The sequence below is a fragment of the Gobio gobio genome, assembly GCF_949357685.1.
Source record: "Gobio gobio genome assembly, chromosome: 19".
NCBI lineage: Eukaryota > Metazoa > Chordata > Actinopteri > Cypriniformes > Gobionidae > Gobio > Gobio gobio.
In genome coordinates, this window is record NC_137112.1 from 48,650,145 (window position 1) to 48,677,408 (window position 27,264).

At 38.8% G+C, this 27,264-nt stretch overlaps 1 protein-coding gene across 1 annotated transcript in view; it reads right to left on the reverse strand.

Annotated features, from left to right (window-relative positions):
• Positions 1-1,201: 1,201 nt before the first annotated feature.
• pde4cb (phosphodiesterase 4C, cAMP-specific b) overlaps positions 1,202-27,264 on the reverse strand; it is a gene marked incomplete at both ends in the record, with an annotated part of 36,789 nt that continues 10,726 nt past the window's right edge. Inside the window, 13 exons of the mRNA XM_079845380.1 lie at positions 1,202-1,555; positions 8,090-8,272; positions 10,844-10,966; positions 11,099-11,253; positions 15,229-15,328; positions 15,419-15,583; positions 17,357-17,455; positions 22,035-22,204; positions 22,332-22,425; positions 25,007-25,119; positions 26,203-26,252; positions 26,346-26,416; positions 26,721-26,757. Coding sequence (XP_079701506.1) covers positions 1,202-1,555; positions 8,090-8,272; positions 10,844-10,966; positions 11,099-11,253; positions 15,229-15,328; positions 15,419-15,583; positions 17,357-17,455; positions 22,035-22,204; positions 22,332-22,425; positions 25,007-25,119; positions 26,203-26,252; positions 26,346-26,416; positions 26,721-26,757 — 1,714 coding nt within the window. The remainder of the gene's footprint in view (positions 1,556-8,089; positions 8,273-10,843; positions 10,967-11,098; positions 11,254-15,228; positions 15,329-15,418; positions 15,584-17,356; positions 17,456-22,034; positions 22,205-22,331; positions 22,426-25,006; positions 25,120-26,202; positions 26,253-26,345; positions 26,417-26,720; positions 26,758-27,264) is intronic.

Below are 27,264 nucleotides of genomic sequence, written 5' to 3' on the forward strand. Positions count from 1 at the left end.
CACAAACGCATCGATTCGCTTCAGAAGGCCTTTATTAACACCCCAGAGCCGCGTGGAGCAGTTATATGACGGACAGATGCACTTTTTATGGACTTCAAAAACAGAGCAACTATTACTGCAGTTCTAAAGCTTGGATTAGCCTGGACTTTTGTAATATAACTCAGATTTTATTCGTCTGAAAGAAGAATGTCATACACACCTCGGATGACTTGAGGGTGAGTAAATCATGGGCTAATGTTCATTTTTGGGTGAACTTTCCCTTTAAGTTCTTTCAATCGATCTGTTTTGGGTTTTTTTTAACTTTCACATTTAAATGATTTCTTATTAGGTTATCTTATACGGGTATACCCTACCTAAGTAGGCCGAACAACATGATTGTTTGCTTTGCAGCTCCTTTAAATAAAGTTTAAATAAAGGTGGTGTGTATGGACTTCTCTAACTCTGGGGAATACGGTAAAGTCACAAAAAGTCGGTGTGTTCCTTTAAAAATGTTCACCTGTGGTGTCTTGCCTTAAATATTTCTCACAACTGTCCTGTTTCGTTTGTCTACGCACTGCAAAAAATGCTTTTCTTACTAATATTTTTGTCTTGTTTACAGTCCAAATATCTAAAAAATCTTACATTAAGAAGCATTTACTAGACAAGCTAAAGTTTTTGTCTTGTTTTGGGGGAAAATAGCTCAAAATTAAGGGAGTTTTTGCTTATAATAAGCAAAATAATCTGCCAATGGGGTTTTCTGTTTGAATTAAGGTTATTTTGCTTACCCCATTGGCAGATTATTTTGCTTATATTAAGCAAAAACTCCCTTAATTTTGAGCTATTTTCCCCCAAAACAAGATAAAAACTTTTGCTTGTCTAGTAAATGCTTCTTAATGTAAGATTTTTTAGATATTTGGATGGAAAACAAGACAAAAATACTAAGTAAGAAAAGCATTTTTTGCAGTGCGTTATTTTTCAGTGGCGGAAAAAAACCCATTTTGAAAAGTTTCAAGATAATAAATATCCGAAAGTTGTAGTGAAAAGTCACTCGAGGGAAGACTCCATGAGGCCACAAACACATTCATCCGTCCTTTTGTAAAGTGTGTGTCTGTGATATTTGGTCAGATAAACCTTGGGTCTAATGTCACGTGTTCAGTGAATGGTTGTTCTTCTCAAACCCAAATGAATAGGTGCAAGTAAGAAACACATGGTCATGCTGAGATCAGTTGGTCATGTCCTGGTCCAGTTCTCTTTCGTCTGAAATGGGAGTGACCTCAAGCGGGGACATTTGTGTATGCCTGGAGTCCGTCATAGTCCTTGATCTCTCTGAGTTTGTGTGCTCCTCTTCAGCCTCTAACTCTCCATCCTCTTCCTCCAGAGTCAGCTGGAACTGGAACTTGTCTCCGGCGGCCCGCGAGTCCTGCTCTTCGGGTGTTGGCGATGGGCTGCGGGGGATCATGCTCTGGTACCATTCTCGGTTGTCCTCTAAAGTATCTAGGATGTCCTGAGCATCTGGATGGACCAGGTCAGCCCAGGTCTCCCATAAAGGGTGGACGATGTATTCGATGAATCCCACCTTAAGAAATAATAATCAAACACAGTGATCATGAGTACAGTATACCAGTGTTAATCAATGACCGTTTTTCGACCAACGAAAACGAGACGATAACTAAAGAAAAACTAGTGTTTTATGACAAAAACTATGAGGAAAATCAACTGTCATTTTCGTCCACAAATAAAAACGAGATGATAATGTTGGGGAGAGATTAGGGCAGAGATGGGGTCAGAACTGATGTCCTGAGTAACAGATGAACACATTTGATCTGATCTGATCTAACCGCTGGAAAACACACGATCTACAGGCTCACACACACCCAATCCAGCTCCAGAGCCGCTCAATCAATAACACACACACACACACACACCCAATCCAGCTCCAGAGCGGCTCAATCAATAACACACACACACACACACACACACACACACCCAATCCAGCTCCAGAGCCGCTCAATCAATAACACACACACACACACACACACACACACACACACACACACACACACACACACACACACACACACACACACACACACACACACACACACCCAATCCAGCTCCAGAGCCGCTCAATCAATAACACACACACACACACACACACACACACACACACACACACACACACACACACACACACCCAATCCAGCTCCAGAGCGGCTCAATCAATAACACACACACACACACCCAATCCAGCTCCAGAGCGGCTCAATCAATAACACACACACACACACACCCAATCCAGCTCCAGAGCCGCTCAATCAATAACACACACACACACACACACACACACACACACACACACACACACACACACACACCCAATCCAGCTCCAGAGCCGCTCAATCAATAACACACACACACACACACACACACACACACACACACACACACACACACACACCCAATCCAGCTCCAGAGCCGCTCAATCAATAACACACACACACACACACACACACCCAATCCAGCTCCAGAGCCGCTCAATCAATAACACACACACACACACACACACACACACACACAATCCAGCTCCAGAGCGGCTCAATCAATAACACACACACACACACACACACACACACCCAATCCAGCTCCAGAGCGGCTCAATCAATAACACACACACACACACACACACACACACACACACACACACACACACACACACACACACACACACACACACACACACACACCCAATCCAGCTCCAGAGCGGCTCAATCAATAACACACACACACACACACACACACCCAATCCAGCTCCAGAGCGGCTCAATCAATAACACACACACACACACACCCAATCCAGCTCCAGAGCGGCTCAATCAATAACACACACACACACACACACACACACACACACACACACAATCCAGCTCCAGAGCTGCTCAATCAATAACACACACACACACACACACACACACACACACACACACACACACACACACACACACACACACACACACACACACACACACACACACACACACACCCAATCCAGCTCCAGAGCTGCTCAATCAATAACACACACACACACACCCAATCCAGCTCCAGAGCGGCTCAATCAATAACACACACACACACACACACACACACACACACACACACACACACACACACACACACACACACACACACACACACACACACACACACACACACACACACACACACACACACACCAATCCAGCTCCAGAGCGGCTCAATCAATCAATAACACACATTTATGCCAGACCAGTGTTTATGAACTAATGCTGATGAATAATGACTTTATGATGTTTATATAGTAATATGTTTTAGACGGTTGTAACAATGCATATTTATCTCCTCATCTGAACTTGAATGAGCTCCTGCAACTGCAATAGAGGCTCAGACATTTCAAAATAAGAGTCCTGGTGTATTTCCAGCTTATTTATCATTAAAAGTCACGCATTATATATTTGTTTTTGCTTACACAATAAACTGTATTTAATTTAATTCCCATTTAATTCATAGTCAGGAGGAAAGAGCAGTATTTGACACATATTCAATAAAGTATCAGGGTTATAATAGTTCACTAGAACCATTAAAAAAAAAAAAGCATTTCTTGAAATTAAATAAATGTTAACTGAAATTAAAAAAATAAATAAACTTATTTGAAGCTTTAGCTTAACATGATATGGCCTAAAACAGAAATACAAAGTTATAAAAACTATATAGATGTTTTTAAAAAAGTGAATTGAGCTCTTTCGTGTATTTTTAATGTCAAAAACAAAATGATGTCAAAATGTCAGTTCAAGTGTCAGTCGGTTATGTAATGCTTAATGTATTACAATTTAACTAAACTCATTAGATTTTAGGAGAGTAAATCTAGACTAAAACTAAAAAAAATTCAGATGACTAAAATATGACTAAAACTAAATGGCATTTCTAAATCAAAATTTGCTGTCAAAATCAACACTGCAGTATAGGACAGGGCTTCTCTAACTTCCTAAACACCACATATGATCGTCAAAATACAAAGACAGCGATATTATTTCACATATAAAATTCATTTATACAATACGTGAGAAAAATATTAAGTGTCATATTATAAAGACTTAAAAAAACTCTTCCCAACACAGACGCTTCAGCTTCACACTGATGAGAGGACATGAGTTTAGGTTTACATGAAAAGATAAAGTCAGTTTTTGATTGTTTCATTTCTGCTGTAAAAACTGATTTCAAAACTAATTATAATATTATTATTATTATAAGTGTGAATCAAAAAATTAAAAGCGCATTTAAAAAAATAACAAGCATGGTTTCATTTCTTAAATGTCTAAGTGTGTGTTTTGATCATAATTTAGACTTTTAAAATGTAATTTCAGCTTTTTATTTAATAATGAGGACTTTTCAAATCATATTTTCAACATTTTATCTTATAATTATGACTTAGCATGTCATATTTTTGACTTTTTATCTAATAATGAGGACTTTTAAAAACATATTTTCAACATTTTATCTTATAATTATGACTTAGAATGTCATATTTTTGAATTTTGATCTAATAATGAGGACTTTTAAAATCATATTTTCAACATTTTATCTAATAATTATGACAGCATGTCATATTTTTGAATTTTGATCTAATAATGAGGACTTTTAAAATCATATTTTCAACATTTTATCTAATAATTATGACTTAGCATGCCATATTTTTGAATTTTGATCTAATAATGAGGACTTTTAAAATCATATTTTCAACATTTTATCTAATAATTATGACTTAGCATGTCATATTTTTGAATTTTGATCTAATAATGAGGACTTTTAAAATCATATTTTCAACATTTTATCTTATAATTATGGCTTGGCATGTCATATTTTTGAATTTTGATCTAATAATGAGGACTTTTAAAATCATATTTCAACATTTTATCTTATAATTATGACTTAGCATGTCATATTTTTGACTTTTGATCTAATAATGAGGACTTTTAAAATCATATTTTCAACATTTTATCTTATAATTATGGCTTGGCATGTCATATTTTTGACTTTTTATCTAATAATGAGGACTTTCAAAATCATATTTTTGACTTTTTATCTAATAATGAGGACTTTCAAAATCATATTTTTGACTTTTTATCTAATAATGAGGACTTTCAAAATCATATTTTTGACTTTTTATCTAATAATGAGGACTTTCAAAATCATATTTTTGACTTTTTATCTAATAATGAGGACTTTTAAAAACATATTTTCAACATTTTATCTTATAATTATGACTTAGAATGTCATATTTTTGAATTTTGATCTAATAATGAGGACTTTTAAAATCATATTTTCAACATTTTATCTAATAATTATGACTTAGCATGTCATATTTTTGAATTTTGATCTAATAATGAGGACTTTTAAAATCATATTTTGAACATTTTATCTTATAATTATGACTTAGCATGTCATATTTTTGACTTTTTATCTAATAATGAGGACTTTTAAAAACATATTTTCAACATTTTATCTTATAATTATGACTTAGAATGTCATATTTTTGAATTTTGATCTAATAATGAGGACTTTTAAAATCATATTTTCAACATTTTATCTTATAATTATGACTTAGCATGTCATATTTTTGACTTTTTTTCTAACAATGAGGACTTTTAAAATCATATTTTCAACATTTTATCTTATAATTATGGCTTGGCATGTCATATTTTTGACTTTTTATCTAATAATGAGGACTTTCAAAATCATATTTTTGACTTTTTATCTAATAATGAGGACTTTCAAAATCATATTTTTGACTTTTTATCTAATAATGAGGACTTTCAAAATCATATTTTTGACTTTTTATCTAATAATGAGGACTTTTAAAAACATATTTTCAACATTTTATCTTATAATTATGACTTAGAATGTCATATTTTTGAATTTTGATCTAATAATGAGGACTTTTAAAATCATATTTTCAACATTTTATCTAATAATTATGACTTAGCATGTCATATTTTTGAATTTTGATCTAATAATGAGGACTTTTAAAATCATATTTTCAACATTTTATCTTATAATTATGGCTTGGCATGTCATATTTTTGAATTTTGATCTAATAATGAGGACTTTTAAAATCATATTTTCAACATTTTATCTTATAATTATGGCTTGGCATGTCATATTTTTGAATTTTGATCTAATAATGAGGACTTTTAAAATCATATTTTCAACATTTTATCTTATAATTATGACTTAGCATGTCATATTTTTGACTTTTTATCTAATAATGAGGACTTTTAAAAACATATTTTCAACATTTTATCTTATAATTATGACTTAGAATGTCATATTTTTGAATTTTGATCTAATAATGAGGACTTTTAAAATCATATTTTCAACATTTTATCTAATAATTATGACTTAGCATGTCATATTTTTGACTTTTGATCTAATAATGAGGACTTTTAAAATCATATTTTCAACATTTTATCTTATAATTATGGCTTGGCATGTCATATTTTTGACTTTTTATCTAATAATGAGGACTTTCAAAATCATATTTTTGACTTTTTATCTAATAATGAGGACTTTTTTCTGTTGGAGGACCATACAAATAAAATGTCAGATATTAAGCAGACAGTCAACTAATATTCTAATGAGAGTTAGTTGACACGCAGTTGCAAAGTTACTGATAGTTTGTAGAATGTCTAAGGCGGACCATTAAAATAAAGTCTTACCTACAGTACATCTATTTATTAGATTCTTAAGTACACACAATGGCCCTCATTTATCAATCTTGCGTAGAAACGGGCGTATATGTTGGCGTAAGATTATGCCTACACTCCTCTCGCCGCCTGATTTATGAAGCTGTGCGCACCTCTGAAATCCAGGCGTACGCAAAACCTGCCCTTGATAAATGCCGCGGCTGAAAACGATCGTCATTAGAATAACACGCCCCTATATATTCAAGTCTCCGCCTCCTCCACGCCCTCATTTTACGGCATGGACACTCGGAAGACGGCAAAGAAGCGAAACTTCTCTGACGTGGAGATCGAGAACATCACCAGGGAAGTGGGAAAAAAAACTAAATTGTTTTATTTGGGAGTTTAAAGAGTGGGATTAAAGGCGGATCGTATATAATTTTTGCAAGGTTTTTGTGTCCTGTGCGCATTTCTATTTTTATTTTACACGAAGAATGGAGTTAGGCTGCATATAATGCGCACTGTTATGAATTCCCGTGCGGCCGCGCGGATCATTTTCACTTTAGAATGAGCACAATTTAGGAGTAAATTGCTTGAATGGTGTGTTTAATATTATTCTTAATGAAAAACACAAAAACAGAACAGTACAATGACAACTCGCTTAAATGGGCGCTTTTACATTTAGCTTTGAAACTGAATCTTCCGTTGTATATTGTTATTATATTACGTTTTTAATTGCGTCTGTTCTCTAACTGAACGACATTATTTGTATTACTATAAAACAATCAAAATGATATCGATACGACTGTTTATAATTTCATACAGCTATATAACGAAAAAAAAAATTTCAAGTAACATCATATCCGGGAGATAAGTCAGTAAATTCGAGTAAAATCACAGCTTATCCCGTGCGAATGCGCCACGCAAAATTCAGATGTGGGAGAGTAATTTCTAAATCACACGAGGTCCCCAGATTATCCCGTGCGAATAGGGCTTTATTTGTTGCTGTTGTTGTTGTTGTTTTACAGTGGGTCATAATATAGCATATCTTTGTCAGTGCGTTTTGTGGTGTTAGGAATTGTTTTTCTGCGCATTTTCGCTCTAACTCAAAACGTGCGTACACCACCTCCTGAGCTGGCGTAGGATTTGAGCGCGCCGTACGCCAACGTCCATATTAATAAATCTCAAAGTCACCGTGGTTTTGGGTGTACGCTGGAAATTTGGTGTACGCACTTTTGATAAATGAGGGCCAATAACTTTGACAGCCCTACAAAACAAATTCTGTAATAAAAAAAAAATGTAACCCACTTTGAAACTTTAACCCCAACTTTGACCCACTACAAACCACTACACCAGTTTGAATCCCCCTAAATCAGGACTCATAATCAGATGTTTACCTGGGTTTTCTCCACAGAAGCCGTGTGTTTGTCACACATGGGGCTGATGTCGATGCCCTTGTCCCGCTCGCGGTCGCCCTGACTGAAGAGCTCCACCATGATGCGATCTGTCCACTGTCGATACAGCTCCAGGGGTTTTGTAGGGTTGCTGAGGTCTGCGCAATGCACCATGTTCTGGAGCACCTGTAGAAGCAAAGAATTATGACTAGCGATTTAGCTGTGCATATAGAGCCAGTAGGGGTGGTGGATTAGTCACCCAAAAAAAGGGACTTAAAGGATTAGTTCACTTTTAGATAATCTCTTGCTGATAATTTACTCACCCCCATATCATCCAAGAAGTTGAAAAGAAATGAAGGTTTTTGATGAAAACATTCCAGGATTGTTCTCCATATAATGGACTTCAATGGGCTCCAAACGGTTCAAATGACAGTTTCAGTGCAGCTTTAAACGACACCAGATGATGAATTAGGGTCTGATCTAGCCAAACCATCAGTTTCTGAGAGAAACCCAGCAGTATTTATGCTATTATTTTACCTCTTATCAGACGAACGTGATCATCTCTGAGCTCCGCCATAACTTCCGCTAAGTGAGGTCAAAATACGAGCCTGGTCATGGATATATCGATCGTAGATGCCTCATTCTACTGATCCATACAAGCGCTAATGAGGCATCTACGTATACATCTATGACCATGCTCGTATTTTGACCTCACTTAGCGGAAGTTATGGCGGAGCTCAGAGATGATCACGTTCGTCTGATAAGAGGTAAAATAATAGCATAAATACTGCTGGGTTTCTCTCAGAAACTGATGGTTTGGCTAGATCAGACCCTTATTCATCATCTGGTGTCGTTTAAAGCTGCACTGAAACTGTCATTTGGACCTTGAACCGTTTGGAGCCCATTGAAGTCCATTATATGGAGAACAATCCTGGAATGTTTTCATCAAAAAACTTAATTTCTTTTCGACTGCAGAAAGAAAGACATGGACATCTTGGATGACATGGGGGTGAGGAAATGATCAGCAAAAGTTTATTTAAAAGTGAACTAATCCTTAGAGTTGTTTAACGAGTTCATTACTTTTTAGCAGTGGTGCTTTAAATGGGCTGAATTTGTTGTTGCTATCAGAGGCCCTGAATTATACAGGGCCTTACATCCCTAATTCGGGCCTGAGCACCGATGGTGTGAGACTCTAATGGAATTGCTCAGCCTGTTATTATTTTTCTCCCAAATTAATCGCATTTTTAAAGGCGTAAACATGCTAGAAAGCTCACGAAACTTTATACACGTGTCAGAAGTGGTGAAAATGTACGTCTGATATGGGTTTCAGAATTAGGCGTGGCAAAATGGCTCAATAGTGCCACCTAAAAAAATTCAATTAAGCGCTGTTCGAGCTATGTTTCACGTATGAGTATGAAATTCGGTAGACACATGTAACAGCCCAATACCTACAAAAAAGACCCTGGTGCAAAATATGAAACTCCAACAGGAAGTGAGATATTTAGAATTTTCTCTGCAAATTTTTTGAAGTTTTTGCCATTTCCAGACGTCGTACTTTAACAAACTCCTCCTAGAGATTTAATCAGATCAACATCATATTTGGTCAGTCTAATCTAAAGGCCTTGGTGATGTTAAATTGAGAAGATCTTGAGTTTTCCCTGAAGGGCGTGTCCGTGGCGGCCTCACAAAGTCTGATGTCTCGCCATGACACAGGAAGTTGTTGTAAGTTAGGCGCACAATGTCCGAACCATAGATATAAATAATAAAGGCTAGATGTCTTACGGCGGAGTCTCTAACGCCATCAGCGGCGGCCATCTTGTCACAGGCGAGCTTTCTGGCGGGTGATCTGAACACAAATACTCTTATCTCACTGAAATCTGGACGAATTTACAAATGGTTTGGTTTCTTACAAAAGTTATTAACGTGACTATAATTATGGATGCTTGAACAAATTATGAATAATTATTCATAAGTATGCAGTGTCATCTCTGACGTTTATAACAAACCAAAAAAATCGGTTGAAAATTGTTATTTAAAAAGTGTTATGGTTAGTGTTAAAAAAAGTATAAAAGTGTTAAATAGTTATGGTTATTTAAAAAGTGCACGCACCATTAAAACACAATGTTAGGAGTGAGCGAGCTGACTGTGACAAGATGGCCGCCAGGTGCAGACGTTGACCTCCATTGGCCAGCAGCGCGGACGAGACATCTAGCCTTTATTATATATATCTATGATCCGAACTGCCCCAAACTTCACGTTTGATAAGAGTCCTGACCTGAAGACTCAACATGACAATATTCAGTTAGTCATAGCACCACCTGCTGGCAACAGGAAATGGCATGCTTTACACTGTAATTCACTCCCAGAAACTCATTTAAATATGCCATGAAGTCCCAAACCTGCTAGAAACACATTCAATCATGCAACACTTGGCTAAGTGCTAATGTATGCGATTAACGCCACGAAACAGGAAGTTGTTGTAACTCAGGCATACAATGTCCGATCTGCCACAAACTTCACATGTTTGATAATAGTCCTGACCTGAAGACTCAACAAGCCAATATTCAGTTATAGTCAAAGCGCCACCTGCTGGCAGAAGGAAGCGTGGCACTTTAAAATGGCTGTTTTTCACCTATATTTACACGCTTAGATGCATCTTGCTCACTATTCGCTGTTTTCCTGAGGCCCTTTCATCTCTGCTTGCAGCTTTAATACTGGAATTGTACTTTGTATTTGATAGAGCGAGACCTGCAATACCTGTATTCGGTCTGAGTAGTTGTCCAGCAGTAAGACTCCTAGACTGGTCACTTTTTTAGTTTCCACCATTGTCTTCAGGTCAGCCAAGAAGTTCATGTGTTTGGACATATCAGTGGCTAATACCTGGAAAGACAACGGGAAATCTGCTATTAGACCCATGAGTATTAAAAACCGACTTCACGTTTTATTAGGGTTGGAAATGTTGTGTTTTTTTTCTAGTATCGCTCTAATATTTGATGACGCACAAAGACTCACCATATCTATAGTCATCTGCCGCAGGGACTGTCGTTGTTTCCTGCTGAGATTACAGAAGATATCACAGTTTTCCTCCTGTAGAAGCTTGAAGCCGACAGCCAAGTGATGATTCTCCAACACCGAGGCGTCATTATACATGACAGCCAGTTCAGAGTCTGAAAGAGTGAAGAGAAAAACAACACACACTCTCAAAACAAGAGTACAAAATTGTAATTAAGGTACAAGTGTCCGTCACTGGGGTGGGACCCTAAGGGTACATTTCTGGCCGGCAAGTTCGGTCCTAGAGAGCTGATGTCCTGCAGAGTTTAGCTCCAGCCCTACTAAACCACCACAGTATAAAACCAAGCGGCTCCTCCCGCAGTTTCCAATACGGAAGTGCCTTAAGCTGCAGTTCATGGACTGGCCACTAGAGGCAGACTCCAGAAGGAGCAGAATCTCATTGAGCTCATGTTAAAATGGCCAACTTTACAGCAGAAGAACACATGTTTACAGTCTGGGACAAACTGTGCTTTTGGTCTGTACGGCTAATGTTGCCCTTCATGACGACTGTGAGGGGGGAATGTTTTTATAACTCATTCCTTTACATTATATAAAGCCTTAAAGTTCTGCATAATTAAGGGCGTGGCCACTTTGAGTGACAGGTGTCGTTTGTCTGCTGTCTGTTAGTCGTGACCTCAGCTCCGCCCACGTCCCGCCTCTTTGCCCATTTTCTGTTATCCGGGAGTGACACAAGATGGCCGCCAGCTCGACCCGACTTTACGCTTCAGAACTGCTCTTCAGATCCTATGAGTGACGTCATGGACACTACGGCCATACAGTCTATGTATAAAATGCATGGTTCCCAGCATGCATTGCAGCATTAAGTATGTCACCATTGCAGTGTTAATTTTGACAGCAAATTTTGACTTAGTTTTAGTCATAGTCTTTTGACTAAAATGCCATTTAGTTTTAGTCATACTTTAGGGCGTTTTCACACCTGAAAGTCTGCACCAAGGTCCGAACCGAAGTTCATGTTTTGATACTTTTTATACATTCGGTTAGTTTTGGTTTGGTTTCACATTGCAATTATGCGAGTGCACTAAAGAACTGAACATGACACACTTGAGTCCACTCGTCTTCATCTATCGGCATCTGGACACTGATTGGTTTGTAAACAGACGTGCGTCTGACGCGTCTTTGACAAGAGTGAATGGACTGACACATATCGCCGCCACTATTGAACAGTGCGCATTGCTGGACTATTTTTTATTCGTTACGTTTAAAAGTGGACATTTCAAGCTTTATAAACACATATTTCTCATGTTTGTGAGGCGAGTATCTGCTGAGTTTGGGTTTATTTGAGACTTCGCTCCAGTTCATGTGTAAAGCATGTGATCGCTCCCGCCATTATTGTCTGCTATAGACTATTAGCTTCTTATTTATTAAATCCAGGCAATTATCTGATTAAACGTTGATTAAAATTAAGATACAATTTATACAAAACGAAATTCCCATTAAAGAAAGGCTTTCTAAGCAAAATCATATAAAATTTCTGTCTTCTGACATATTGCGCATATTTTCACTTTTCATAATCAATGTAGCCTAGATTGAATTGAAAAATAACGTGATAATATTTAAACATAAACAGGAACTTCCTGTAAATGGTCTGAAAGTCCGAACCACACAGAAAATGCTTTTACACTAGAAACGAACCGAACCTTTGTTCAGTTTGATCCGGATTGAGACGACCTCTTTTCGTCAGACCAAATTTCGTCTGTTTGGTCCGGCCCGTGTTACGGTGGAGGTTTCACACCTGCCATTTTGATTCGGACCAAACTGAAAAGTCTGAAAATCCGGACCAAACAAGGCAGGTGTGAAAACGCCCTTAGTCACCTGAATTGTTTTTAGTTTTAGTCTAGATTTAGTCTTCTTAAATCTAATGAGTTTAGTTAAATTGTAATACATTAAGCTTTTAGGCATTACATAACCGACTGTCACTTGAACTGACATTTTGACATCATTTTGTTTTTGATATTAAAAATAGGGATGTCCAGATCCGATCACGTGGTTTCAGACTCGATCGGAATCGGACTTTACCTCCCGATCAGGACTCGGATATATATGTATATTCTCATTATTTTTTAACACATCTATAGTTATGCGGTGGCACAGAGTTAGACCCTTTTGACTCCACACAGAAACAGCAACGTGTGCGGCATGACATCACTTTGTTGCAGAGATGCTATTGGTTAAATAAGGTGAATTAAATAAAAAATAAGGAACATCCTGGATCTTTTTTTTGGCTTTATTCTTTTTTTAATGTATTATAGAAGTATCGGATCGGGATTCGGTATCGGTAGATACTCAAAATCAAATGACTCGGACTCGAGGGCAAAAAAACCTGATCGGGACATCCCTAATTAAAAATACATGAAAGAGCTCAATTCACTTTTTGTCTGTTTTTTTTAAAAAACATCTATACAGTTTTTATAACTTTGTATTTCTGTTTTAGTCAGTAGGCCATATCAGGTTAAGCTAAAGCTTCAAATAAGTTTGTTTATTTATTTTTTTAATTTCAGTTAACATTTATTTAATTTCAAGTAATGAAGTTTTTTTTTTAATGGTTTTATTGAACAATTATAACCCTGATACTTTATTGAATATGTGTCAAATACTGCTCTTTCCTCCTGACTATGAATTAAATGGGAATTAAATTAAATACAGTTTATTGTGTAAGCAAAAACAAATATATAATGCGTGACTTTTAATGATAAACAAGCTGGAAATACACCAGGACTCTTATTTTGAAATGTCTGAGCCTCTATTGCAGTTGCAGGAGCTCATTCAAGTTCAGATGAGGAGATAAATATGCATTGTTACAACCGTCTAAAACATATTACTATATAAACATCGTAGAGTAAACACTGTCATTATTCATCAGCATTAGTTCATAAACACTGGTCTGGCATAAATGTGTGTTATTGATTGATTGAGCCGCTCTGGAGCTGGATTGGGTGTGTGTGTGTGTGTGTGTGTGTGTGTGTGTGTGTGTGTGTGTGTGTGTGTGTGTGTGTGTGTGTGTGTGTGTTATTGATTGAGCGGCTCTGGAGCTGGATTGGGTGTGTGTGTGTGTGTTATTGATTGAGCGGCTCTGGAGCTGGATTGGGTGTGTGTGTGTGTGTGTGTGTGTGTTATTGATTGAGCGGCTCTGGAGCTGGATTGGGTGTGTGTGTGTGTGTGTGTGTGTGTGTTATTGATTGAGCGGCTCTGGAGCTGGATTGGGTGTGTGTGAGCCTGTAGATCGTGTGTTTTCCAGCGGTTAGATCAGATCAGATCAAATGTGTTCATCTGTTACTCAGGACATCAGTTCTGACCCCATCTCTGCCCTAATCTCTCCCCAACATTATCATCTCGTTTTTATTTGTGGACGAAAATGACAGTTGATTTTCCTCATAGTTTTTGTCATCCAACACTAGTTTTTATTTAGTTATCGTCTCGTTTTCGTCAGTGAAAAAAGGTTGTTGACAAAAATTATGACGAAAATTATTTGTCATTGAAATTGACACTGCATCATTGTTGAGATTCATAAGCTGATTCTTGATATCTGTGTGCCTCTCAACTTTCCCCCCCCCTAGAATGTGTTTAAAATTCAAAATTCAGAATATCTGATCTGTGGCAAGAAAGTATTGTTGGTGAATATTATTTATTAATATTTTTAGTCAGTGATGAGTTTAGTCAAACATTTCTCTTCATGATCATTTTTGTTTACGGCTTCTTTTGATGTGAACAGATTCTGTGTTTTGTTAACACTGTAACAAAAACCACAAACTCACATAAAAGCCAAGAGTCAAACTGGCCAACTAAAGGAAACACTGATCTCCATAATGGCGACTCAATAAAACATCAACATCTAAACCTCTGTTAATTCTCAATAAGAGCTTCTTAGAACTTCTGCGCTAAGTGAGGAAAACAATGGTACATTCTTGTACCCTACGGACCAATTGTGTACCTTTTTAAAGGTTTAGTTATACGTTTCATTCCCCAAGGAACAAAATTGTACCTCCACTGTACATATTTTGTCCTGAGAGTACTATGTTTTTAGATAGACTTTCACGTATTTGTGTTGGAGTGAGTGATTGAATCAGTCGTACTTGTATTAACGAGGAACTGGTTGGACACTCCTGGATGATCCACATCATGAATAGCACTGGCAAACAGAGCAGCCATTATCTCAAGATCTGTGAACACATCCTGAAAGTAAAGAAGAAGAAAAATACCAGGATATGTTTTTGAGGTTAATTCCCATGAGCACTGTGTGTGTGTGTGTGTATCCATGCAGACCTCCAGGGCAGGTGTGGAGAGAAGAACGTGTGTGGACTGCACCACATCTGCGGCGTGGATGTGGTTATGATAGGCCACGTCTGCATGGTAGTGGTCTTCCAACGTCATCAGAAAAGTTAGGAAGGTGTCCGATGGGATTTTAAAGGATTTGAGCAAATCTCGCTCCTGGGAATTACAGAGTACATCAAATCTGTAGTTAAAATCAACATTAAAAAAATAAAAAGGAAAGCTCTTATATTGCCAAAAGTGTTGTGACGCCTGCCTTTACACACACATGAGCTTCCTATTCTTAATCTGTAGGGTTTAATATGGAGTCTCAGCTCTAACAGCTTCAGCTCTTCTTTCCTCCAGGTTTAGGAGTGTGTTTATGGGGATTCTTCATTAGTGATGTTGGACGAGAAGGCCTGGCTCTCAGTCTCCGCTCTAATTCATCCCAAAGCTGTTCTATCGGGTTTTTTTGGTCAGGGCTCCAGTTCCTCCACACCAAACTCCTCATCCATGTCTTTATGGAGACGCTTTGTTGGGACAGGAAGGGGCCGTCCCCAAACTCTTCCACAAAGTTGGGAGTATGAAATTGTCCAAAATGTCTTGCATTGAGAGTTCCTTTCACTGGAACTAACCCCTAAAAACAACCCCACCCCATAATCCCCCCTCCACCTAACTTTACACTTGGCACAATGCAGTCAGGCAAGTCTCGTTCTCCTGGCAACCGCCAAACCCAGACTCGTCAGACAGAGAAGCGTGATTGGTCACCCAGAGAACACGTCTCCATTGCTCTAGTGGTGGCGCGTTTTACCTCACTGCATACCACGCTGGTGATGTAAGGCTTGGATGAGCTGCTCGGCCATGGAAACCCATTCCATGAAGCTCTACACACTGTTCTTGAGCTCATCTGAAGGCCACAGAAGTTTGGAGGTGGAGCTCTTGACTCTGGAGAAAGTTGGCCACTTCTGTGACCCTCAGCATGCGCTGACCCCGCTCTGTGACCCTCAGCATGTGCTGACCCCGCTCTGTGACCCTCAGCATGCGCTGACCCCGCTCTGTGACCCTCAGCATGTGCTGACCCCGCTCTGTGACCCTCAGCATGTGCTGACCCCGCTCTGTGACCCTCAGCATGTGCTGACCCCGCTCTGTGACCCTCAGCATGCGCTGACCCCGCTCTGTGACCCTCAGCATGCGCTGACCCTGCTCTGTGACCCTCAGCATGTGCTGACCCCGCTCTGTGACCCTCAGCATGTGCTGACCCCGCTCTGTGACCCTCAGCATGTGCTGACCCCGCTCTGTGACCCTCAGCATGTGCTGACCCCGCTCTGTGACCCTCAGCATGTGCTGACCCCGCTCTGTGACCCTCAGCATGCGCTGACCCCGCTCTGTGACCCTCAGCATGTGCTGACCCCGCTCTGTGACCCTCAGCATGCGCTGACCCCGCTCTGTGACCCTCAGCATGTGCTGACCCCGCTCTGTGACCCTCAGCATGTGCTGACCCCGCTCTGTGACCCTCAGCATGCGCTGACCCCGCTCTGTGACCCTCAGCATGTGCTGACCCCGCTCTGTGACCCTCAGCATGCGCTGACCCCGCTCTGTGACCCTCAGCATGTGCTGACCCCGGTGTCCACCGATCACGGCCCCACGCTTGAGTTCTCTGAGCTCCTGAGAGCGGCCCATTCTATCTCTAATGTGTGTAGAAGCGAACACACACACACACACACACACACACACACACGCTCCTGAGAGCGGCCCATTCTCTCTCTGATGTGTGTAGAAGCGAACACACACACACACACACACACATTGCGTCTGCACTAGAGCTGGAGTTACACACCTGTGGTCATGAAGGGACTGAACACCTGAACTCAGAGATTTGCAGGAGTGTCCCAATACTTTTGGCAATATCGTGTATATTGTAGGAAGTTCAATAGCAAAGCGCCAAAACCTTACCTGAAAAATGGTGTACATTATGACTGTCAGTGGCCGATTCCCAGAATACTCCGCTATCTTAAAAATATCCATACCCCAGCGATCCATGTCCTCAAGCCCCTGGAGTTAAACATAGTCATTTTACCCCAACGAAGACCACTACACTCAAAACAATGATTTATGATGCTGTTCACTTTATTTAAGCAATTCATCTTGATTTAACACCATTATATTAGGTTTCTGGTTCAAATGTAATTGATTCATGTTAAACTGATTTAAAACCGTTACTCTTTGACATAACTTGATGTTTTCATTTTGAAATTTCCCAAAGAAATAAGACTTTCACTTCCCATCATGCTTTGCAAAGAGGCTGAATTCGGAGACTAAATGTCTAAATAAAGTGCAATTTAATGCATTTTTAACAAGATGAGAAAATTGAGAGACTTTTTAATGCTTAATGTTATGTTGGTGTTTAAAAGTGTGTGTTATGTTAGTGTTTTTGGAGGTTATCTTTGTGGTGAAGTGTAGAGCATGAGGACCTGCTAACAACTATTAATTATTAATAATATAAAAACTACTCTGGGCATGACATGGATGTAACAAAACCATCTTCTGGCGAGCCAATAAAATCTTGTAAAAGATTTTGTGAATGCTCTCAAAAGCTATTTTTTGAATTAATGTGAAAGGATTTCCATGTGATTAAATGGCTCTCTTTCAGCATTAAGCACTTTTGTTAGGCTAACTTAAATAAATGAGTTGGTCTAAAACATTGCAAATTATTTTGGCTGACACTATTAAATTAAGCTGTGCCTAACCATAGTAAATAAGTTGAATCAACCTTAATAAATTAAGTTGACCCAACGTAATTACTAGTAGTGGGAAGTTCGGATCATTTTACTGACTCAGATCTTTGAGTCTCGTTCAGCAAAATGAACAAATCTTTTTTCGAATCATTTCGAGTCATTTCGTTCATTTCAGAAAAATATAATTCAAATGACATGTTAAATAGCCCAACCCATCTAGTACTTATAAAAATGTTGATTACATTTGTAAAACTAAATAAAAATAAACTATAGGGTACTGCAACCAAAGCCAAATGATAAGAAACTGAAACGTTTGATGAATTGATCAGTTGTTGGGTCAGGCGATTGCAGTCTAACTCTGTTAGTTCACCTCACCTCCTGATCCGAGACATTCTTGCTTTTGCAACTTCATATTTATCACGTTTGTTCTCCGCCTCTCGTGTCTTCAAACAGGTCCAGGAACAGAATGATTAATTCATCTTTCGAGTCTCTCGGGTTTGAGTCTTTCGTTCTTCCTGTCAGTCCCATAGAGTCTATGCTGTCAGTAGCGGAAACAGAAAAGATTCATTCTTTCGAGTCTTTCGGGTTTGACGTTTGAGTCATTCGTTCTTTTGAATAGTCTTGAATAGTCAATATATTTCCAATATTTGTATATGTCTGATATTAACTGAGAATTATATATAAAAATAAAAAATAAAAATAAAAAATAACTACGTGCTTGTTAGTAAAAAGGTTGTGAACTAGTGTTCAATACAGTGACACGTCACGTGGCAAAAGAACGAATGACTCAAACCCGAAAGACTCGTAAGAACAAATCTTTTCTGTTTCCGCTACTGACAGCATAGACTCTATGGGACTGACAGGAAGAACGAAAGACTCAAACCCGAGACTCGTAAGAACAAATCTTTTCTGTTTCCGCTACTGACAGCATAGACTCTATGGGACTGACAGGAAGAACGAAAGACTCAAACCCGAGAGACTCGAAAGAACGAATCTTTTCTGTTTCCGCTACTGACAGCATAGACTCTATGGGACTGACAGGAAGAACGAAAGACTCAAACTCGAGAGACTCGTAAGAACGAATCTTTTCTGTTTCCGCTACTGACAGCATAGACTCTATGAGACTGACAGGAAGAACGAAAGACTCAAACCCGAAAGACTCGTAAGAACGAATCTTTTCTGTTTCCGCTACTGACAGCATAGACTCTATGGGACTGACAGGAAGAACGAAAGACTCAAACTCGAGACTCGAAAGAACGAATCTTTTCTGTTTCCGCTACTGACAGCATAGACTCTATGGGACTGACAGGAAGAACGAAAGACTCAAACTCGAGACTCGAAAGAACTAATCTTTTCTGTTTCCGCTACTGACAGCATAGACTCTATGGGACTGACAGGAAGAACGAAAGACTCAAACCCGAAAGACTCGAAAGAACGAATCTTTTCTATTTCCGCTACTGACAGCATAGACTCTATGGGACTGACAGGAAGAACGAAAGACTCAAACTCGAGAGACTCGTAAGAACGAATCTTTTCTGTTTCCGCTACTGACAGCATAGACTCTATGGGACTGACAGGAAGAACGAAAGACTCAAACCCGAAAGACTCGTAAGAACGAATCTTTTCTGTTTCCGCTACTGACAGCATAGACTCTATGGGACTGACAGGAAGAACGAAAGACTCAAACCCGAAAGACTCGAAAGAACGAATCTTTTCTGTTTCCGCTACTGACAGCATAGACTCTATGGGACTGACAGGAAGAACGAAAGACTCAAACACGAGACTCGAAAGAACGAATCTTTTCTGTTTCCGCTACTGACAGCATAGACTCTATGGGACTGACAGGAAGAACGAAAGACTCAAACCCGAAAGACTCGAAAGAACGAATCTTTTCTATTTCCGCTACTGACAGCATAGACTCTATGGGACTGACAGGAAGAACGAAAGACTCAAACTCGAGAGACTCGTAAGAACGAATCTTTTCTGTTTCCGCTACTGACAGCATAGACTCTATGGGACTGACAGGAAGAACGAAAGACTCAAACCCGAGACTCGAAAGAACGAATCTTTTCTGTTTCCGCTACTGACAGCATAGACTCTATGGGACTGACAGGAAGAACGAAAGACTCAAACTCGAGAGACTCGTAAGAACGAATCTTTTCTATTTCCGCTACTGACAGCATAGACTCTATGAGACTGACAGGAAGAACGAAAGACTCAAACCCGAAAGACTCGTAAGAACGAATCTTTTCTGTTTCCGCTACTGACAGCATAGACTCTATGGGACTGACAGGAAGAACGAAAGACTCAAACACGAGACTCGAAAGAACGAATCTTTTCTGTTTCCGCTACTGACAGCATAGACTCTATGGGACTGACAGGAAGAACGAAAGACTCAAACCCGAGACTCGTAAGAACGAATCTTTTCTGTTTCCGCTACTGACAGCATAGACTCTATGGGACTGACAGGAAGAACGAAAGACTCAAACACGAGAGACTCGAAAGAACGAATCTTTTCTGTTTCCGCTACTGACAGCATAGACTCTATGGGACTGACAGGAAGAATGAAAGACTCAAACCCGAAAGACTCGTAAGAACGAATCTTTTCTGTTTCCGCTACTGACAGCATAGACTCTATGGGACTGACAGGAAGAACGAAAGACTCAAACACGAGACTCGAAAGAACGAATCTTTTCTGTTTCCGCTACTGACAGCATAGACTCTATGGGACTGACAGGAAGAACGAAAGACTCAAACCCGAGACTCGTAAGAACGAATCTTTTCTGTTTCCGCTACTGACAGCATAGACTCTATGGGACTGACAGGAAGAACGAAAGACTCAAACACGAGACTCGAAAGAACGAATCTTTTCTGTTTCCGCTACTGACAGCATAGACTCTATGGGACTGACAGGAAGAACGAAAGACTCAAACCCGAGACTCGAAAGAACAAATCTTTTCTGTTTCCGCTACTGACAGCATAGACTCTATGGGACTGACAGGAAGAACGAAAGACTCAAACCCGAGACTCGAAAGAACGAATCTTTTCTGTTTCCGCTACTGACAGCATAGACTCTATGGGACTGACAGGAAGAACGAAAGACTCAAACACGAGACTCGAAAGAACGAATCTTTTCTGTTTCCGCTACTGACAGCATAGACTCTATGGGACTGACAGGAAGAACGAAAGACTCAAACCCGAGACTCGAAAGAACAAATCTTTTCTGTTTCCGCTACTGACAGCATAGACTCTATGGGACTGACAGGAAGAACGAAAGACTCAAACCCGAAAGACTCGAAAGAACGAATCTTTTCTGTTTCCGCTACTGACAGCATAGACTCTATGGGACTGACAGGAAGAACGAAAGACTCAAACTCGAGAGACTCGTAAGAACGAATCTTTTCTGTTTCCGCTACTGACAGCATAGACTCTATGAGACTGACAGGAAGAACGAAAGACTCAAACCCGAAAGACTCGTAAGAACGAATCTTTTCTGTTTCCGCTACTGACAGCATAGACTCTATGGGACTGACAGGAAGAACGAAAGACTCAAACCCGAACTCGAGACTCGAGACTCGAAAGATGAACTAATCATTTTTGTTGTTTCCAGAACAGATTCAGCGTAATGCGCATGCGCGGTCAACACAAAATGAACGAATCACTCTCTGAGACAACTCGGTAGTCCCGAGTCATATTAAAGATTCGTTCAAAATGAACGAATCGTTCATGAACGACACATCACGAGTAATTACATCAAATTGGAATAACAGAATTGCATAATGCTGAAATAAAGCAAGTTAATCATGTGGAAATACTTTCCATGATTTGTTTATGTATGTAATTTTGTTTTTGAGTGTAATAATAATATAAACAACAGGATTGAAATGAAGGGCCACCTTGGCCAGGAGGCCCTCGTGCTGCGTGTGGACCCCGAATCGTGGGATGCATGTCGGTGGGAGACTCGGGCTGGGGCTCAGCTTTCTCACTCCGCTTATCTGAGACATCGGACGGCGTTTTTTCTCCTCCTTACACGCAGCTGACACAATCTCCACATCATGCTGTTTTTCTGCAACACAGACACAAATGTAGTATGTGAAAAGCCCTGAGCTGCATGCAGACGGAAAGGAAGATCGGAATGAATAGTAAACACAGCATGTTATTACAAATCCTGTCTCATAATAGTCGTCACTCACGTAAAAATGTGCTTGATATGAACTCCGACACCTGGTTTCCTGACCGGCTGGTCTCAGATAGCTGCGTTAACTCCCTGTTGAGCATTCTTTTAAACTAAAGATAATACAAACAAATACAACAATTAAGCATTAGAGTCACTCTAAAAAATGCTGGGTTAAAAACAAGCCAAGTTGGGTTGAAAATGGACTAACCCAGCGATTGGGTTGTTTAAAGCAAACATTTAACCCAAACGCTGGGTTAAAACGACCCATTCACTGGGTTACACAATTGCTGGGCTAGTCCATTTTAAACCCAACTTGGGTTGTTTTTAACCCAGCATTTTGTATCACACTCCATTTATTGCATTATGGAACTAATTTTAGAGTAATAACGACAGCAAATGAAACAATGAATTAAACTGTGAACAGATGATATACAGTCCAGAAGAAAACCAACAATACATTGTACGGGTCAAAATTATCAATTTTTCTGTTATGCCAAAAATCATTAGGATATTAAGATCTTGTTCTATGAAGATATTCATACCGTCAATATATCATAACTGTATTATTAGTAGTGATATGCATTGCCAAGGACTTCATCTGGACAACTTTAAAGGAGATTTTCTCAATATTTAGATTATTCTGCACCCTCAGATTCCAGATTTTCAACTATTTTGGCCACAACAAATAAATAAAAATTAAGCATTAGAGCCACTCTAAAAAATGCTGGGTTAAAAACAACCCAAGTTGGGTTGAAAATGGACTAACCCAGCAATTGGGTTGTTCTAAGCAAACATTTAACCCAACCGCTGGGTTAAAACGACCCATTCACTGGGTTAAAACAACACAATTGCTGGGCTAGTCCATTTTAAACCCAACTTGGGTTGTTTTTAACCCAGCATTTTGTATCACACTCCATTTATTGCATTATGGAACTCATTTTAGAGTAATAACGACAGCAAATGAAACAATGAATTAAACTGTGAACAGATGATATACAGTCCAGAAGAAAACCAACAATACATTGTACGGGTCAAAATTATAAATTTTTCTGTTATGCCAAAAATCATTAGGATATTAAGATCTTGTTTCATGAAGATATTCATACCGTCAATATATCAAAACTGTATTATTAGTAGTAATACGCATTGCCAAGGACTTCATCTGGACAACTTTAAAGGAGATTTTCTCAATATTTAGATTATTCTGCACCCTCAGATTACATATTTTCAAATAGTTTGGCCAAATATTGTCCTGTCCTAACAAACGTACATCAATGGAAAGCTTATTTATTCAGATGTATAAATCTCAATTGAAAAAATAGACCCTTATGACCCTTATGGTGTTGGGGAAAGTTACTTTGAAAAGTAATGCATTACAATATTGCATTACTCCCTTAAAAAGTAACTAATTTAGTTACTTTTGAAGAAAAGTAATGCGTTACGTTTTTCCTCGTGAGCTTTTTCCTCACCTGGGCTGGGTTTGTTTTTTTTAATAGCAAAAAAAGTTCTATTTTTGTGCAATTGTAAAGACCTCTTCATACCAAAATTGAAATAATAAGCCCCAGGCTGAGGTAAAACTGTGCTGCCATTCTGGATAATGGAAGAATCGGACGCAGGAGAAAAAAGTTTTAAAATCTAGTAATATTTGCTCATGGTTTAACTGAATCATCGAAGGTCAGCAGCACAACATTAGTCAATAAAGGTAGATTAAATGCATACAAATATTTGTTTTATTCAACATTTATATATTGGAGGTTTGCATATTACTCTGATTTTGCATTTGACTGATTTTAATCATTTTGAGGAGGACTGAATCTTTATTGTGCAAGTGAGATAAATAAATGCTCACATTTAGTCTAGAACTACAATAACCATCATGTTCACACACACACACACACACACACACGCACACACACACACACACACCTCTGCACTAACTCAACATGGGGGCAGGAGAGCTGTCAGTCAAATTAATGTGAAAAAGTAACTCAGATATTTTGTTGTAAATTTGAAAAGTAATGCGTTACTTTACTAGTTACTTGAAAAAGTAATCTGATTACTTGTTACTTGTAATGCGTTACCCCCAACACTGCTTATGACTGGTTTTAATAATAAAGTATAGCATTCAAATATACAAATATACATTTGGCTACCCCCAAAATGTAATTGGCCACCTCAAGTGCCCCCCCACTCCATCAGAGTCGGAATATATCGGTTGTTGGACTTGTCAGTATTAGTACTAGCGGTTTTCTTAAAACCAAAACTAATATTTTACAGTGCTTTGATTTATTTTAGGGCTGTCAAAAGATTAATCGCGATTAATCGCATCCAAAATAAAAGTTTGAGTTTACATAATATATGTGTGTGTACTCTGTTAATTATTATTTATATATAAATACACACACATTCATGTATATATTTAAGAAATATTTGCATGTATATACATTTGTATAATCTATAATATATATAAATGTTTTATATATAAAAATAATATTTTTTCTTAAATATATGCATGCTTGTGTGTGTATTTATATATAAATAATAATTAACAGAGTACACACACATATATTATGTAAACACAAACTTTTATTTTGGATGCGATTAATCTTTTGACAGCCCTAATTTATTTATATTTAATTTTATGCATGCATTTTTATGATATTTTTTTGGACGGAAAATTGGTTTAAATACCTTATTGGAGGCCATTTCACTGACAGAGTGACGCGTCTGCAGGGTCTCCAGCTGGTCCAAACACCAGTCCAGCTCTTCAAGAGTCTCCACAGCGAGTTTCTGATAGGATTCATCTAGAAAAACAAACCTCAGATGTCAGAGCAGTCCTCGTTCGATTACATAATCGTAGAATAAGCCTTAAAGGGTTAGTTCACCCAAAAATGAAAATTCTGTCATTAATTCCTCACCCTCATGTGGTTGGACACCCGTCAGACCTCCGTTCATCTTCAGACACAAATGAAGATATTTTAGTGTAAAGCTGATGCTGATAAAGGCTTCAGATAGGCCTCCATTGACATTCAGTACATTTACACTCACAAGACCCATAAAAGGCTCTTAAAACGCCGTTACAAAGTCCATCTCACCACAGTGACTCTACAATAATCTTACGATGCGACGACAATAGTTTTTGTGCGCAAAAAAAATCATAATAACTCCTTTATCCAGCTTGTTCTTGTCTTCCGTGTGTGTCTCCACGACGCATGCGCGAGAATATGACGCAGATCCGGCGTTCGGACACATGACCCAGAAGAGATTTGTTTACGAGCAGAGGAAGACGCGCGTCTCTCAGCTGTTGAATTCTACACTGATCGTGCTTTAGGACTCGCCGTAGTTCTCAAAATGGGGCTAAAGTGTGCATTTCATGGATTCCCGAACGCCGGATCTGCTCATATTCTCGCGCATGCGTCGTGGAGACACACACGGAAGACAAGAACAAGCTGGATAAAGGTGTTATTTTGATTTTTTTTGCGTACAAAAACTATTGGCGTCGCATCGTAAAATTATTGTAGAGTCACTGTGGTGAGATGGACTTTGTAACGGCGTTTTAAGAGCCTTTTATGGGTCTTGTGAGTGTAAATGTACTGAATGCCAATGGAGGCCTATCTGAAGCCTTTCTCAGCATCAGCTTTACACTAAAATATCTTCATTTGTGTCTGAAGATGAACGGAGGTCTGACGGGTGTCCAACCACATGAGGGTGAGGAATTAATGACAGAATTTTCATTTTTGGGTGAACTAACCCTTTAAATACATCATCTTCGTTTCTGGGGACTACTCAGATGTTCAAACCTTTACGTCTATCAAATCTGCCTGAGGTCTACAGCAAGAAAACAAATCCTCATCTTTGGCTAGAGCAGCTCGTGTTCTTCCACTCACCAGACGGGTTTGTGTTACAGGCAGATTGAGGGATAGTGCATGACGGTCTCCTGATAAATGAGATTGAAGAGACCTCATGTGACAATCTTTATTCCATTAATCCTTCCATTCTCTGGCTGAATATGTTTTGACTATAGACTCACTTGTTGCTTTTATCTTGCATGTGGGTTAAAGCTGCAACGTTACCCCTCACGGTACGCAGACTGGCAAGAACCTACACACACACACACACACACACACACACACACACACACACACACACACACACACACACACACACACACACACACACACACACACACACACACACACAAACGAGACAGATTGACAGTTGTTACACCACTGTAAGACATGTGTGTAAGTGTTACACATTTATCTACTCAATAGAATGCACATAGAGCCTTGCACAATTATTTTAAACCTTTGTGAAATATATATTTCTATAAGATTTGTAATTTCACAAAGGATACAAATAAGTGTGTATATATACACATGTGCACATTTAGCACCCAACTGACCTGTGCAAAAGGCGTTACGATCATGTCCTCCCCATGACTGCAAAAGAGAAGTCAACAGTCACGATCAGATTAATAATTTAACAAGAAATCAATATTGACCAAATTTACAGCTAAAAGTGATAAACATGTGAGGATATGTTGTCTGAGCTGTAATAACCCCCCCAAAAAAGAGACACTTTTAGATTTTTTTGGTTATAGATTCATTGTTGAAAGTGTGTAACTCAGGCCCTGTGAGCTCTAGCACCCTGCAGACAGTTCCGGCTGTAAACACTAGATGGCAGTAATATTCCTCCATTCAGATCCATTTGAATAAATCTGGCACACATGATCCAGACTAAACTCTTTTCTCCAGTATTTGCTGTAATCTAGTGTTTACAGCCGGAACTGTCTGCAGGGTGCTAGAGCTCACAGGGCCTGAGTTACACACTTTCAAAACTGAACTTATAACCAAAAAAATAAAAAAAACGCCTCTTTTTTGGGGGGTTATTACAGCTCAGACAACATATACTCACATGTGCATCACTTTTAGCAGTGGTTTATGAAA